At 33.0% G+C, this 17,935-nt stretch overlaps 1 protein-coding gene across 7 annotated transcripts in view; it reads left to right on the top strand.

Annotated features, from left to right (window-relative positions):
• The window catches only part of UBR2 (ubiquitin protein ligase E3 component n-recognin 2), a 102,573-nt gene that overhangs the window by 38,799 nt on the left and 45,839 nt on the right, over positions 1-17,935 (top strand). For 5 of the 7 annotated variants that reach the window (XR_005722730.1, XM_040249679.1, XM_040249676.1 and 2 more), the window contains exons 6-13: positions 2,107-2,245; positions 2,664-2,726; positions 6,834-6,954; positions 8,799-8,906; positions 9,276-9,364; positions 10,470-10,568; positions 16,254-16,417; positions 16,507-16,606. Coding sequence is in view for 6 of the 7 variants with exons in the window: in XM_040249679.1 (XP_040105613.1) it covers positions 2,107-2,245; positions 2,664-2,726; positions 6,834-6,954; positions 8,799-8,906; positions 9,276-9,364; positions 10,470-10,568; positions 16,254-16,417; positions 16,507-16,606 (883 nt within the window). In the remaining variant the exon portion in view is untranslated. Of the gene's footprint in view, positions 1-2,106; positions 2,246-2,663; positions 2,727-6,833; positions 6,955-8,798; positions 8,907-9,275; positions 9,365-10,300; positions 10,400-10,469; positions 10,569-16,253; positions 16,418-16,506; positions 16,607-17,935 lie in introns of all 7 variants that reach the window. The other 2 variants (XM_040249678.1, XM_040249675.1) reach the window with 1 other exon arrangement.

Here is a 17,935-nt window from a genome sequence, read left to right as displayed (position 1 = left end):
TTAACCGTTTTGATTCTAATTCCTCAAATTAATATAGCTAGGATTGAACATAATCTTTTTTAATTATTAGTTTTCAACAAAATAATAACCTTGATTTTATAGTTTTAAAATATATGTGAGCTGTTTAATTAATAGAGGTTTTTCCCTGTTGGTTGCTTTAGCTGATTTATAGCCATATTGTAGCCACATCAAAGCTGTACCACTGGTTGCAAGCATGGGCATTTTTCTCTTCTTTTTGTGTTAAAGCTGTTAACTCAAGAATTCTTTTTGTTTCATCTGTCAGATTTGATTAGGGAATGAGCACTGTGACCTAAGTGAAGTGAGTTTTTTGGTTTGACTAAATGCACAAATTCAGTTTTAACCATTTTGTTTCTGAATTTTTTTAAAGTTTATTCTGTACTTTGTGCTTCTTTTGGTGTACATCTAACTTTTTTTTTAATAACCATTTGTTCTTAAATTATTGAGGAGATTGTAAATTTGCAACCAGAGAGCTGGATTCTGCTATAGCTGTATTACGGCTAAGGACTTAACTTTTTTGCATGAATGTGCTTGCCTTGAGCAGCCTTCTCTTTTACTTTTAATTCTAACCAAGCTTGTTGGAATCATACTCATACTCAAGGTTAAATACAAGTAAGAGTTTAAAGGACGTTGGTGCTGTATCTTTTTTGCTTTCTCAACAGTGTTCCAAATAATCAGGTTATGGTTTCTGTTTCTTAATGAAATGTTAACATTTCTTTTTGGAAATGTTGAAAATGACTTAGTTAACCTCATAACTTTATCTTCATGTATTTTGAGTTGGGAACCAACTAAGATCTAAATCTAAAATCCAAATTGAGACCCTAGAGAATAGAAAAGTTGTGTTTTTATTTTTCTGTTCCATTTTAGCTTGGGACCACCAGCATAGAAGGGAAAACAATCTAACTTACTTCTCTTGTAATGTTTTCTCATCTTAGTAAATGATGTTTCATCTACCCAGAAACTTGAATCACCCATATATCCACTTAGATTTCGGGTCCAGCAGGTTCCCCCTGTATCAAGTTGTTCTACTTTTGTTCATCTGCATTACTACTTTGGTAGTCCAAATTACATTAATTTCATCCTTAACCAGACTGCCATAACCACTCTTGTCTCCCTCAGTTCATTCTCCACACTGTAGCCACAGTGAATTTTAAGGCAAATCTAACTATAGCTCTTATTTCACCATTTCAAATCCTGGATTACTCTTAGGATGGAAAAGTCCAAATCTATTTCAAGGTCTTTAAGATTTCTGCCTCTCTCCAGACTGACCTCCTCCTTCCTCCCAGTGCTCCACCGCCCAGTTTACCTTTACCTCCTCAGGTCTTTGCTTTCACTTTTTCCTAGCCCATAGTTTCTCAGCCTTGGCCTGTTGACTTTGGGGGCCAGATATTATGGGCATGACTTGTGCATTGTAGAATTTTTAGCAGCATCATTGGCTTTTACCCACTGGACATTAGTAGCACTCCTATCCCAGTCATGATGACCAAAAATGTCTCCAGACATTGCCAACTGGTCATCTATGGAGGGCTGAGAATTCCTCCCAGTGAGTACCACTGATAGCCAGTTCTGACTTCAGCTCTCAAGTTACTTCTTTGGCAGTTCCCTGAACTCCCAGACTGGTTTTATCCCACTCTGGCATCCTGTTCTTGATAAAAGCCAGTTCACACAGGTTATATGTATGTATCTTTCGCACCAGCTTGATAACATCGTAGAATGTGGGGACCACAGATGACTTCATTACAGATATGTGCCTAGTACCTAGCACATTCCCTAGGACAAAGTGTCTGAAGTGAAAATGTTAGGTGCTCAGTCAGGTCCAACTCTTTGTGACCCCACAGACTGTAGCCCTCTAGCCTCCTCTGTCCATGGAATTCTCCAGGCAAGAGTAATGGATTGGGTTGCCATGCCCTTCTCCAGGGAATCTTCCCAACCCAGAGATTGAACCCTGGGTTTCAATCTGCATTGTAGGCAGATTCTTTACCGTCTGAGATACTAGAGAATCCCAGGACAAAGTGTTCTCTTAATAAATCATCCCGGAGCAGGGTGATATGCAAATAGATGATGTATAATTAATGTTTTATCCCACAGTGAGAAGAGTGACACCTACTATTGCATGCTGTTTAATGATGAGGTTCATACCTATGAACAAGTTATTTATACTCTTCAAAAAGCTGTTAACTGTACACAAAAAGAAGCCATTGGCTTTGCAACTACAGTAGATCGAGATGTAAGTAATTTCATTACATTGATGTTGCATAATTACACTTTTAATACAGGTATGGTATCCTAGAAAATTAAGTTAAAATTGTTTGTCTAGGTTATTTTTTTAAATTTCATATGAATATTGTCCCAAATATATATTGGCTATAACTGTAGGCTATTGTCAGAAAGTTTAGGTGAAAACATAAATTGCCTTCATTCTACACAGAAGAACAAATGTAGTGTTGTTCAAAGGTATATGCTTACTGATGGCTTGAAAATGTTAGGATTGCTTTGAAGGAAAATACTTTACTTTCTAATTAATGAATAAAATAAAATTGACCAGAGTTGTTATATGCTCATATAACACTGTTTACTGGTTCAAAAGTTATTAATACTGAATATAAATATTTTTGCAAGTTAATCTCAAATGTTTTTATGTACAGGGACGTAGGTCTGTTCGATATGGAGAATTCCAGTATTGTGAACAAGCAAAATCAATAATTGTGGTAAGTAATATAAAAACATGTCTACATTTGTATTTTTTATTAGTATAAAACTAGTCCCACATTTTGGTGTTTATGAACACATTTTTCTGCCTTCATGAAAGCTGACATCAGCCAAAAATCATGTTTAAGGATACATTAGTTTAACATTGCTTGTTGCTTTACCTAGTTTTTTTTTTTTTTTTTTTTAATTTATTTTTTTTCTTTCTTTATTTTAATGTATGGCAATACCTAGTTTTTTTTAAGCTTTAAGATTGATATAAAAAATGAATGTTTAGATGCAATACATATATATTTTTTTTCTCTTCTATTTCTTCATCACAGATGTCTTAGAAAGTTTTTTGCTTTTTGTTTTGCTTTTGATAGGGTTTCATGTTACCTTTTTAGGAATTAAATTAGCCTTTAGCACCAGGATTAGAATTCAAGGGAAGTTGTTGGTACCTTATAGCAAGGTATGCTGTATATCCTAATAGCATTTAGTGTATAATACATCTAAAACAAAACTGTTCCCCACATTTAGATTTATTTTTAAAAGTTAGAATTTATTGTTTTTAACTATTCCATGTAACTGCATTTTATGTAAATGTCCTTTTAAAGTATAATTTTATATATTGTAAAATATTTTAAATATATAGATAAAATATGGAGATAACACAGTAAATGCCTGTGTGCTACATTATAGCTTATTTTCTTCATGCTTATTTTAAATAAACAAAATAGTACAGAGGCCCTTGTATTGTCTCTTCTAAATCCCATTCCCCTTCCTCTTTCACTAGAGATGACTACTTTTGTTAATTTTTCATTTCCACACACGCCTTTATACTTTTATCTGCTAATACCTATCAATATTATATGCATTGATTTGGAGGTCTTTAAACATTATGTAACAAGATTCATACTGAATGTATTGTATTGTAACTTGGCTTTTCATTTCAGTGTTATTTCTAGATTTATCTGTGTTGATACATGTATGGTATAAAGTATTCCATTGATGACTATACCATCAGTTGTGACTTGTCTTTTCCTGTCAGTGTTGTTTCTAGATTTATCTGTTTTGATATATGTATCTGTAAAGTATTCCATTGATGACTATACTATAATTTTACATTCTCCTGTTGATGGAGAATTTGGATATTTCCAATTTTTTCTATGACTGTCAGTCCTGCTGTGGACGTTTTTTTGGTCCTCTTGTTGCACAGAAGCAAAAGTTTCTGTAGTATATATACCAAGAAATGGAATTGTCAAGTTGTTAAGTTATAAGCATTTTCAGCCATACTAGATTTTGCCAAGTTAATCTCCAAAATAGTTTTACCCAATATACATTCCAGCCAGCAGTGAAGTAGAGTTCCCACGTCTCTACCGCTTTGTCAGAACTATATATTGTCAAATTAAAAAATTTTTGCCAACCTGCTGTGTATGTATGGCATCTCATCTGTTAAATTTGCACTGCCTTGATCACTGAGTATCTTATTTCATATTTAATGTATTGGTCATTTAAGTTTTCTGTAAATTTCTTGTTTGTACCCTTTACCCATTTTTTTATTAAGTTATTTGTCTTTTTCTTACTCATTCGTAGGGGTTCTTTACATAATCTGAATCCTGATCTTATGTTGCAGTATCTTTTCCTGACATACAACTTTATATCTTATTTGTGATGCCTCTCCTTGAGCAAAAACTTTAATTTTAATGTAGTAAACTATATTGTTCTGTTAATGAATTTGTGTCTTACTTTAAAAATTCTTGTTATCTGGACATACTCAATTTAATAATGCATTAGAAACAATACTGTGGTAGAACATTCCCATTCTTAAAACTATATACTGAAGTTTTAGGAATAAGAGGACATGATCCATATAAGTTACCTTCTGTGGTTCTTTTTTGTTTGTGTGTGGAAAAAGAAAGATAATGTGTAAGTGATAAAGCAATTAGAATAGAATTTTACAGGTAATTTCACAGAATCCGGGTAAAGGAGATGACATTTTTTCCCTTTAATTTGTTGTTTATAATAGTATTATTTCAGTTTTTCCCTAAAAAATAAGTATTCGTAGTCTCTGGTAGTGTCTGCATAGATATGGCAATACTGTTTTCATAATATAGAATAGAAAGTCCAGAAATAGATACTAGGATGAGGAAAATCTAGGACAAAGATAAATTCTAAGGGAGGAGGAGAGCTTCTTAACCAAGACTAGAACCCCAGGAGTTAAAAAGAATACATTTTTTGGCTACATAAAAAATTTGCGTAGCAGAATATTATTAAAAATGTCAGTAAATTTAGAAAAATTATTTCTAACACACAGGATAGACATTTAATGTTTATGATGATCAGAGCACTCATAGATTATCAGGTAGGGAGCAAACAACAGAATAGAAAAATGGACATGGGGTTTGGAAAGACAACTACAGCAGAGATAATCTCAATGGTATAAGTATATGCAAAAAAAGACTCAAACTCACTAGTAATTAGCAAAATGACAGGGAGATTTCATACCCAACAGATGGAGAAATTAGAGTGATAAAGTACCTTGCAGGCAGAGATGCATTAATTACTACCATGTATTTGGAAAACAGTCTAGTAGCATATATTAAAATGTTGTCTCTCCTAGAAATTTACCCCATAAAAATACAAGCACCAGTTAGTGTGCGTACAAAGAGGTTCAGTACTGCCTTTGCTGTAGTCATAGAAGATTGAAACAGAGAGAATATGAATACCCTTCTCTAGAGAATGTTTAAATAAATCCACACAACAGTATATGATGAGTCATTAAGCACCCCCCCAAAAAAATCTATTAACACAAAGATGCAAAACTGTATGGTAATATTCCATTTTTTTTGGAAATCAAATAAAAATCTTTATAACTGTGTACATATATGATACATATAGGTGGATAAAATATGCAAAGGTATACTGTGCTAAAGTGGTTTATGGAGATGGGATGAGATGGGTAGAGAGATGATTCAAAAGGAAAAAGGGGGAAAACATGTTAAATGAAAAGTTTTGATAGATTTACATACATTTCTCCAAAGAAGATATGCAGATTGGCAAAGAACATGGAAACATGCTCAATATTACTAATTATTAGGGGAATGCAAGTAAAAACCACAGTAAGATAGCACCTCATATGCATTAGGAAGGCTATTATAAACAACAACAACAGAAAATCACAGGTATTGGCAAAGATATAGAGAAATTGGAACCCTCGTGTACTACTGGTGGGAACGTAAAATGGTGCAACCACTATGGAAAACAGTTTGGTGCTTCCTCTAAAAATTAAAAATAGAATTACCATGTGATGCAACAGTTTTGCTTCTGATTATGTACACAGAAGAACTGAAAGCAGAGTCTCATGTTCATAACAGCATTATTCAGCTGACAAAAAGTGTCTACCAATTCATCCACTGATAGACACTTAAGGAGCAATTTAACTGTATGAATGGCTAAACAGAATTTATATAAATACAATAGAATTTTATCCAGCCTTAAAAAGGAAGAAAATCCTGGTACACACTACAGTGTAGATGCACCTTGAGGACATTATGCTAAGTGAAATAAGGAGTCACAAGAAGGTAATGTATGGTTCTGTTTGTATGAGGTACCAGAGTGGGTACAGAGTTTCAGTTTTGCAAGGTGAAGAGTTCTGGAAATCAGTTGCACACCAGTGTGTCCTTTGCACCACAGAACTGCATACTTAAAAATGGTTAAGCTGGAAAGTGTTGTGTGTTTACTATAATTTTTTTTTAAGTATTGATAACATCACATTTGTGCAGTGAAGTAAATTATTCAAATTAGTGTAATTACAGTAAGAAATTAGTTTAAACACATACAGCCAGTTTAACACTTAAATAATTTGTAATTGATGGGGCACATTTTCAGACATAAGACCAAGAATTTAGATTAAAACTGTTAACTTCTTACTTTTTTGTAAGAATCCTAGGATTCCTTCTAGAAAATTAGAATCTGAATAAAGCAACCCAAGTCGTGTTTTTCTTACACACATTCATGAATAACTCACCTATAATGATGAGAATGTATTTATATTAAATAAAAATTTGACTTATTTTCTATAAAATAGCCTTTTTAAGTTTGTTTTCATCCTGTCATTTCTTTTTAAGAGAAATACCAGTAGACAGACAAAGCCACTCAAAGTTCAAGTTATGCATTCGTCTATTGTTGCACATCAGAATTTTGGTTTGAAACTTTTGTCTTGGCTGGGAAGTATTATTGGATATTCAGGTAGGTCCATAAAACCTTTTACAAATTGACTTAAAAATGAGTTCATATGCTCTAGCAAAACTATTTTGGAAAAGTAACAAATGGAATCAGGTGTTCTGGTTTTCTTTTTTTTCTTTGCTTTAGTTTCATGTTTTAAAATACCATCTCAGAATATCTTTATATACACAAAAAAATATTTCCCAAATTTTGATCTATGGGATCTTTTTCATATGCATACATTTATGTATTTTCATACATAAATAAAAGATATTTATCTTCAAATAAATAAAGGAAACAGTGGATTAAACAATTGTAAATGATTTTAATATGCTAATGAATCTAAATCTTACCAACTTGATAAAAGAACCTATTTTTAATGGAGTAGCCTGTGGAATTCTTTTCCACAAAGCAAGCTAGAAAACGCTACTGTAAATAGAACCTAAATGGTTAATTGTTTAAAGGATATCTTTGTTTTGATTTCTACAATTTGTGTTTACTGATAATTTGCAACCCTGAAAATATGCAAATTTGAAGTTACTGTGTATTTGAGTTTTTGTTTTTCCACAATCTACAGATTAGATAATCTTTTAAAAGTACTAGTAATAATTAAGAGCCTTCATGTCCAATGCCAAAAATACAAGTTTGTTGTGTAACACTGAAGAATAAACTAGGACTACATCTAAGCTGTCTGTCCTACATTTCTGCAGGCAAGGGATGTGGTTTGAATAGATGATATTACAATGTTTGCTATAAAGAAAATTTCTAAAACATTTGTATTAAGAAGCTATTAGAAAGAGTATTGCCAACTGTGAACTGACAGGTGAAAATTGGGAGGTGTGGAAATTTAGTAGAACATGTTTGCTTGCCTTTTAAATGTCTTTCCAATTAGTTTTCTTAACCTTTTTTAACTTTGCTGTTTTCCATTGGGTATCTATCTGAATGCCAAGTACTGTGCTACAGAATTAATAAATAGTGTCATGGAAACAGTTTTCTGCTAAAAATTTTCTTTGAGAAAATTTATCATCAACAATTTGAAGACCTTATCATCTATTATTTAATATGTATATAAAATTTTCTCTGTAGCCTTCTAAAAAATTTGTTTGGTAGCTCTTATAATTAAATTTTAAAAGAAGTTTCAGATTATTTTGCATGATTGTAGATGACTAAAAACAGTGATTTTAAATATAAAATATGAAACTGGAAGGTGTTAAAGTTCTAGTTTTGTTAATGCTTACATTAATATTTGAAGGTTTTTTTTTTTTTAGTTTAGCATTTAGAATATGTAGGAATTTGCCTTCCAAAGCCTCTCATATAGTGGGTATATATAAGTATATATTTTTGTATTTTTGTTTAATGAAGAACATTTTGCCTCATAACAATAAAATGGACTGGTATATATAAAGTATGGAGCATGTATTCTTTTAAATGGTAGCATAATTTCATATTACACCTATCTTCTGTTATCATAGGATATATAATTTTACTAATATGTAATTTTTTAACTAATATATAATTTTACTGATACCTGGTTTAATTAGCATAGATGCTTAGAAAACTGTGTTTACTTCAGTGGCTTTTGGAGTCTTTGTTTAAATTGTTTAAGCATAAAAGATCATTGCCATTCTGATAGACAAGTGTTTTGGTATTCTGGAATAAAAATTGGTGTATAATGCAAGATTTGGAATTTTTCTCCATTTTGTGAAAATGTTAATAAAATAGTTAATATATTTACTTTTTCTGAATAAATTTGACCTTTTAAAAGCAAGTAAAAACTCTATAGTAAGTCCGTTTGAACATTTTTACTAATATGGTATTTTAATATTTGAAGTTAACTATTTCTTGACTATTTTTCTTTCTGTTTTAAGATGGCCTTCGCCGAATTTTATGTCAAGTTGGTTTACAAGAAGGGCCAGATGGTGAAAATTCTTCTCTAGTGGATAGATTGATGCTTAGTGATTCCAAATTGTGGAAAGGTAAGTATCTTAACTACTGTAAGGTATAGGGGAACTTTCATAGGTAATTGGGATATTTAAGTTTCTTTTTCACTTGAGGAAATATTTAATAAATATATTTATGGTTTTTAGAATTAGCTCATGCAGTCTTATTCTTTGGGGAAAAAACAGATTTGAGGATCCATGACTCAAATAACCTTTATGTTTTGTTGGAAGAATACATTTAGAAAAACTGATTTTTAAAGAAACAGGTTTCACATGTTTTAAGGATTACATGTAGAGTTTTGCTCTTGAGACTTAAAAATACAATTGATCATATGAAAACTTTGAAAATGTAATTTTTGGCTTGTTTGGTATATCATCATGTTACATCTGCTCTTTTTGTAAAAGGTGCTAGGAGTGTGTATCATCAGCTGTTCATGAGCAGTCTGCTTATGGATTTGAAATACAAGAAACTGTTTGCTGTTCGATTTGCAAAGGTAAGTAGTTTCTCACTTTTGAAGAGTAATAAAATAGACTATATACGGAATAGCTGTAGTCCATGATTATATCCAGCATTTGTAAAATTAATAGCTAATAGTAATGTGTCGTTATGTTGATTTTAAATTCTAAGAAACTTCATAAATTATCTTTTTAGCTTTTATCAATAGAATAAAAGTCTAGCAGTGAGGTTTTTCATGTTTATAACCTGCCACGATAATATGAATATCCATCTATGCAGTGTATATGACATGAAGTGATAAATGGAAACTTTAAACCTATGCCATTCTGAATTATGATATTATTCCTATTAAATTTTGTGTAGGAAAAGATAATCTTAGTTGAAACGACATGTGTATATGGATGTGATTTAAAAATCATGAACTCTAGGTTGTTGATATCATTGAGTTATGTTCTTCTCCCTTAAGCTAACTGCTTGGTTATTTTTATTCACCTGAATTAGGGATTATTAACAAAGGAAACATATAAGAATCATTTGAGGAGCTCTTTCAAAATATACATGTTTGTGTTTTCCACTCTCAAACCTGCTAAAGAGAATTAACCAAGAATAGGGTCCAATCATGTGTACTTTGATAGATCCATCAGGTGACTGTGATAGGCATCCAGAAGTAATGAAAGTCTGATTTCACCAGAGACAGTGTAAAGCTACTGTGATTTAGCTCCACCTGAGTTCAATAACAGCCTAGGATTTTAATAGCTGTTACTCCTATTTGAGCTCATAAACTGCCATTGTGCTCAAGAAGATTGAATAGTGCATCAGTGTTTTTACAGATTAGTATATTGGTAGTTGGTAGAAATCATTCCAGTTATTCTCATAGCACATCTTATTGACTCCTCCAGCACTGATTTTTCATTATAATCCTTAAACATTTGGTCATTGTGGATTAGAGGTGAATCTCCCCCTTGTTGTTTAGAATTACCAGCAGTTGCAGAGAGATTTTATGGAGGATGATCACGAGCGAGCAGTGTCCGTGACTGCTCTGTCTGTCCAGTTCTTCACCGCACCTACTCTGGTGAGTAGTGCTTGCCTCTTCTTTGTCACTGATAGCTGGCACTCCTTGCCTTTTTTTGCCTTCTTAATAGAACTATGAGCGTTTGCAGAGTGATTATGTGACAGATGACCACGACAGAGAGTTTTCAATCGCAGACTTCTCGGTTCAGATTTTCACAGTCCCTTCACTTGTAAGTACTAAAAGATGAAGAAGAACTTTCTTGTTTTCCACTAGAAGGAGTAAAGCCTTAAAATAATAGAAAACTGAGATCTGTATATTTCTGAATAGAAAAATATTTTATTAATGGGTGATAAGACTTCAGATAAGATATAACTTTGAATGTGTAATCTGGAGGGGGAAAGTTATTTGAACTCAATCTGTACTTTCTCATAGTACTTCCTTGAGGTTTTGAACTGACAAGTTAATTAAACTCATTAGTTTAACAAGTTTATCCATTAGAAACAGCATATTGTGCAAATTCCTTGACTGTCCAGTGGTTAGAACTCAGTGCTTTCACTGCCGGCTTCTGGGTTCAGTCCCTGGTTGGGGAACTAGAATCTCTCAAACGACACAGTGTGGCCAAAAAAGAAAGACAGGAAGGAAGAAACAGCCCATTGTATATAATCTCACATTTTGAAAAGCCTCCTTTTCCACCCTAAGGGAAGGGATTACTAAGGCAATTGAATCATGATGATTCGGTTATCTTGTACTAAGTTTCACTAGTTGTTCCAGCAGGCATCCTTATGTTTTCATAGTATTGAATAATTAATATTTAACTCATTTAACAAAACTTTGAGCACCTATTATTTATTTAGTTCTGTGCTTTGGGAATGAAATGATGAACAAAAACAGACATAGTCTTTGCCCTCATGAAACTTACTGTAGAGGGAAAGACACATAAATGGTTAATTAAAGCTGTAATAAAAACTCTGAAGAATTTGGTTGTTTTGAGAGAATAGTATAAAGATCTGACCTTTTTCCAGTTTGGAAGAGGATTCTATGTAGCTTTATGCAGGCTCATGAAGGAAAATCTATTCAGAGGAACCAGCACTTGAGAAAACCCTGAAGTAGGTACATTCCTATAAAGGGAATAGAAGGAAAGAAGTGCAGTCGAACATCCTCGAACATGGAATAAAATGAGACCAGAAACATAGGCAAGGACCTAACTGTATGGAGTTAAGAGTATGCTGCTGCTGCTAAGTCGCTTCAGTCGTGTCCGACTCTGTGCGACCCCATAGACGGCAGCCTACCAGGCTCCGCCATCCCTGGGATTCTCCAGGCAAGAATACTGGAGTGGGGTGCCATTGCCTTCTCTGTAAGAGTATGCTACACTTATTTTATTAATAAGGTGTCTGTTCCAGCTTCTTTTTTTAATGACTGTTTTTTCCTCAGATACTTTTATATTCAAAGGTGTATTCTAACACAGCTGAAGCTATCTGAAGTCTATTTACCCACTAATGAGATATTTTGGTCCAAATTAAGGATTTTGATTTTTATCTTAAGAGCATTGGAAGGCATGGAAGAGTTTGAAGTGGCACTTACATCATCACATTTGTGATTTTTAAAAGATGAAGCTTTTTGTAACTTGGAGAACAAATTTGCTGCGGCAGTAGTGGTTGTGGGGAGCCTGTTAGGGATTGTGGCAAAGGGTATAGAAGTTGTGAGAGAGATGTAAGTAGTGAAATCTACTAAACAACCACACTTTGGGTTTCAGGGATATTGGGTTTGGTGAGTCATTGATTATTGGGTTTGAGGGGAGAATGTAAAGGTGATTCTTGGGTTTCTGATTGTAACCAAGTAGATTTCTCTGCCACTTGCATAGGAAGTTTTGGAGAATGGGTAGAACTTGTAAAGAGGGCAAGTATTGCTTTCAGTTTAGTCAGCAGTGAGTTTGAGAAGCCTCTGAGACAGTCCCATGTGTAATCAAATCTGCATTTCTCCTTCATTGATCCTTTTGTCCATTTCCATGCCAGTGCTCAGTTTGAATAATTTTAGCTTAATATTCCATTTTAATATTTTATAGAGCTATAGATCTCCTTTTGTTATTCTTCCCAAGAAATTTCTTGGGACTTCCGCATGGTTCAGTGGCAAAGACTTCGTGTGCCGCCCCCACCCCCCCCACTACCACCAGTACAGGGGGCCCGGGTTCAGTCTCTGCTTAGGGAACTAGATCCCACATGCAGCAACTAAAGAGCCCATGTGCTGCAACTAAAAAACCTGATGCAAGTAAATATAAGAACTGAACTAAAAAAGGAAAAAGAAAAAAATTTTTTTTAATTTTAGGCCTTTTTTTTTTTTTAGGACTAAAATCATTTTGTCAATTTCAAAAAACAAAGACACACATTAGGGTTTTTGACTAAAAACCTACTGGCTCAGTGTTAAAGAATCCTCTTGGCAGCACAGGAGATGCAAGTTCAGTCCCTGGGTCGGGAAGATCCACTGGAGAAGGAAATGGTAACCCACTCCAGTATTCTTGCCTGGAAAATCCTGTGGACAGAAGAACCTGGTGGGCTACAGCCCATGGGGTCTTAAAAGAGTCAGACATGACTTGATGACTAAACAACAACAAACAAAAATAAATTTGTCAGTTTCAAAAACACGTTAGAGTTTTTGACTGAAAAAATGTTTTATTTATAGATAATTTGGGAAGAACTGATATTTTTGCAATATTGAATATCCCCATCTAGGAACATAATTTGTCCTAAAAGTGTTTTATGTTTTATATTTTTGACACTATTATAAATTACTCACAGTTTTAATCTCATTATGGATAATATATTAAGAACTACTGATTTTTATATATCCATCTTGTATCTATCTGGTTTTCTTACTAACATTTTCTCTAATATTTTGTGTTAGTTCCTTAGAATTTCTAGTAATCTGCGTATAATTTTTGGTTTTTTCTAATATTTCAATTTTTTATGTTTGCTTCTTACCTGGCTCCTTTAGCTAGAAGTGCTAGAAAAATAACATGTATTTGTAATTCATAGCATATTTATTTAGAATTTTTATTAACTAGGCATTGTTTGAGGCTCTGGAGATAAGTAGAACAATAAACAAAAAAGACAAAAGACCTTGTTCCCATGGAATTTATCATCTTAACTAGGAAGAGATACATGTATGTCATATTGCTTATGAATAAAGGTCGTTGAGAAGTGCTGTAAAGTAGGAAAGCAGATTAAAAGGTTAGAGAGTGACAGTGAAAGGGTCATAATTTATACAAGGTTTTCCAAAAAAGCCTCTTGGAGAGATGGTGTTTGAACAGAGACATGAGGGAGTAAGTGATGTGCCTAGCTGGTGGAAGAGTCTCCTCAGCGGAGAAAAATAGCAAGTGCAAAGTTCTGAGGTGAATGTGCACTTGACATTTTAGAAGAAAAAACCCGAATCAGGCCAATGTTGCTAGAATGACTGAGGAGGAGAATGATCCGTGAGGTCATTGAGTTTGGGGATGGGGTGTGATGGGAGTGGATAGTGCCAGACCTTGAAGGCCATTGTAATACAACTACTTCTGTCTTTTATCTAAAGGAAGTAGAAAAAGAGAAATAGTAAAGAACACAAATTAACAAAACAAAATGTACAAAAAATTTTTCTTTGAGGATAGGAAAAGCAAAACTGGTGGGAGATAGATCTCTAGAAAGTCTACTAAGAAAAATAGAAAAAATTTTAATTTAAAAAGGATTGCAAAAGCTACAAATCTTACAGATTTCAAATAGAAAATAGGCAATATTAGGATCCAGTTAATATAATTGGAAATCTAGATGAGATGAACAGATCCCTAAGAAAAAAACACTGGTTATTACAAGAGAAACAAGAAATAGAAATTTTAATTAATATAAAAATCTGCTCACAAGGAAGTCCCCAGGCCCAAAGGCTACACTGGGAAATTCTTCCAAATATTTAAGAAAAAGATAATACCTGTCTTATGTAACTTTTCCTAGAAAACAGAGAAAGAATATACTTGACAATTTAATGACATCCTCTGTAATCTTTTTACCAAAACTCAGATTGAATTGCAGACAGAATCAAGCAATATGGGAAAAGGATAACATATCATAACCAAGTTTGTTTTATTTCTTTAAGGCAAGAGTAGTATACCATTTGAAAACAAAATCAGCTTGCATAAAAGAGCTTATTAACAGACAAAAAGGAGGAAAATTGATCATATCAGATGCTTATCCCGAATTCATGATTTAAAACAAATTAATAAAACCTCATTGCAAATGAAATAGGAATAAAAGAATTTCTTTAATCTGATAAAGTACCTAAAAGCAAAACAAAAAGTAAAAATTGAAAGCAAACAGTGTGCTTGATGGCAAGATAGTAAAAGCTTGTCCCCTGAGACTAGAAGTTTTTCTTAAGTCAGTGAAATTGCATATACTCATTTAATTGTCTCAAAATTGACTAATACAGCAAACAAGAAGGAAAATCATTTTACTTGTCAATTCCTCCCCTGCTTCAAACATGAACTGTGGTCTTCACTGTTGAGGAAAATTAACATAAATTAATCCTATTGACTTTGAGCTTCTTGGAGCCTAAGTCCTGGCAATGAGATGATGATTTAAGAGTTTTTCAAAGGGATGTTTAACTGTACTCTGTCGAGGAAAATTAACATAAATTAATCCTATTGACTTTGAGCTTCTTGGAGCCTAAGTCCTGGCAATGAGACGATGATTTAAGAGTTTTTCAGAGGGATGTTTAACTGTACATTAATAGATTTTCTCCTTATCTGATGACTTTACCACTTAAAACCTCTACATTAGGCATCTTTTCTTCTTTGACATCTCTGTCTTCTTTCAGTTGACAATTTGGAGTTTAGTGATATCAGTTAAAAATTATAATGTATGTTACCTTAACCCAGTAATTCACTTCTAGGAAATTATTTTCTGAATCTCCTTGCAGCTGTACACAGTAGATAATTGTTGCAGTATCTTTTGTGATAAATAGCATAAGATTGGGAAAAACCCAAATGCTCACCAGTAAAGGACCTGGCTAATAAAGTATGATAGAAGAGAATAGTTGTGATAGTTAAAAAGAATGAGAGAATTTATGTTAACTGGTATGGAATAATCTCCAAAATATATCAGGTGAAAAACCGAGCGCAGAACAGTGTTTATAATATGCTATCCTTTGGGCAGGAGGCAGAGGGCAGAGATCATTTTACATACCCATACTTATATCTACTTAATAACATTTATTCATGTATACTATAAATGTATATATATGTGTGTGTATGTATGCATACATGTATATGTTATACACACACTACCTCTGGAAGTATATGTAAGAAAACTGCTAACAAACATTGCCTTTGAAAGGGGAACTTTGGGAGCTAAGAGACTACCTTTTTACTTTTTTTGCATCATTTAAGTGTATTTGCTTATTCAAAAATACGTAGATATGTATATCTATACATAGAAAGAAACAAAAAATAAATCTCAACTAAGATGAAAAGAAATATGGTTTCATATTTCATACTGAGTTCTACAGAATCTGTGATATAAGCCTGTGGATCCTAGAATAATTATACCATACCATTATAGGTGTCTAAATGTCTCAGTTAAGGAAAATTTGCAGCCTGGTTCAGATCCCCCACCCTGAATTGTCTTTGAATAATGAGCCTTGGATCTGTCTCCTTACATTCTGGCATCTTTCTCCGTGATATAATTGTTGCTTCATACACGTGGCAATTGGAGTAAGTAATTGTTATTTAGAAATACACAATAATGCATTTATGATATTATGATATTATATAGTTGTATTGAAAAAGGTCTAAACTGAAAGAGCTAGCCACTGTTGGTGATTTTTTTTTTTTTTTTTTTTAGCTTTGTGGTAAATAGTTTTTTATTACCATGTATTCTGATATACTTTGTCTTAGGCTCGGATGCTTATCACAGAAGAAAACCTGATGACCACTATCATTAAGACTTTCATGGATCATTTGAGACATCGAGATGTCCAAGGCAGATTTCAGTTTGAACGATACACTGCTTTACAAGCCTTTAAGTTTAGGAGGGTTCAGAGTCTTATTCTAGATCTCAAGTAAGTTTTTGTTTAGTTGTTAAACCAGTTGCAACTTGTAAAAGGTCATTGTTTATTCGTATACTCATTGCTGTTTTTATCTTGTTCAGGTATGTGTTAATTAGCAAACCAACTGAATGGTCAGATGGTCTGAGGCAGAAGTTCCTGGAAGGATTTGATGCCTTTTTGGAATTACTCAAATGTATGCAGGTATGTATAAATGGACACATTTCAAAAGGGAAACGTTTACTTTTTCCTTTTTGGCTCACTGATCTAAATATCTTTCTGTTTGCATTTTTTTCACTCTGGGCATATTTTTAAAAGAATAATTTGGATAGCTACAATTTGGACCAAGAAGCTCCTCTTAATTGGAAACTCTTAGAAAGGTGTAGAATACATGAGATCCCAGCTGACATCTGCTGTTCTTTTGTATTTGGTTATTCTTTTGGTTACCATTAATGTTCTTTCTTTGGGGGCTTCAAGTTAGTTGTTTTGTTTTGAATATGCTTGAATGGAAGTATTGTCAACTTAGTTAAGAAGCTATATTTGTGTGTTTTTTTAATGTTTCCATATTTCTTTTTTGTTTCATGGATGTCATATTTATATGATACAGTATAGAACTCTCCTCACCAGCTGCCCCATTTAATTTTCTTTTTGGATACACCTCTGTATACAAAATAAAATCTAGAAACAAATTAACTGGTATAGTTAACCAGTTTTTGTTGTTGTTGTTTTGTTTGTTTTTAGCTACAACTTGAGGCTTGTGGGATTTCAGTCCCCAACCAGGGATCAAACCTCAGCAGTGAGAGCACTAGTCCTAGCCACTAGACAGCCAGGGGATTCCCCTGGCCGCAAAAAGATAGAGAACATTTCAGAAAACACGAGCAATATCATTATGCTTTCCTTAGTACCTGTCCTTTTTAGGATATATTCTAGTTCCCATGTTATGTGGTAGTTTAATGGATGTTAAATTTATTATAGTACTTCTGTTTTTTGCTTTGTGCCTGTAGTAACAGTAGCTACCTTGGTTAATTTGAATACTCAAAATGTCGTATATTTTCCATCATTTAATTAGTTCTGTTACACCAGGGTAGTTAGGCTAGTTTCTAAAGAGGTATATTCTTTTGTATTAAAAGCTGTTTATCTTGTTTTGCTTTCCTTCAGACTCGGAAAACTTGCAGTTGCAAATTACAAATAAATATAAAAATTTTATTTTATCATTTTCTAGAACATATTTATAAATTCAATAGCATTTTAAAAGCCTGTCAAATTTCTTCTGACAGTTTTTTCTATAGATGATAGAACTAAAAAGGAATTTTTGAAGGATTGTTGCCATGAAGTATAAATTTTATTGTCTAAAATATGTAGAAGATTGCCTCTAAAGTAATTCATTCTATATTTTACTGGGATTTTTTTCTTTATAAAATTTTAGGGACTGTTATATAAACATGTAATTTAAGAAGTTGGACTTCTCATACTGCTTGAAACTTCCTGTTAAAACTCTTGTATTTTTTGTAATCAGTATATATTTCTTCTACA

Source organism: Oryx dammah, unplaced genomic scaffold (genome assembly GCF_014754425.2).
Source record: "Oryx dammah isolate SB20612 unplaced genomic scaffold, SCBI_Odam_1.1 HiC_scaffold_11, whole genome shotgun sequence".
NCBI classification, from domain to species: Eukaryota; Metazoa; Chordata; class Mammalia; order Artiodactyla; family Bovidae; genus Oryx; species Oryx dammah.
The sequence above is the reverse complement of the archived record's forward strand: the minus strand, read 5'-3'. Positions and strand labels throughout refer to the sequence as shown.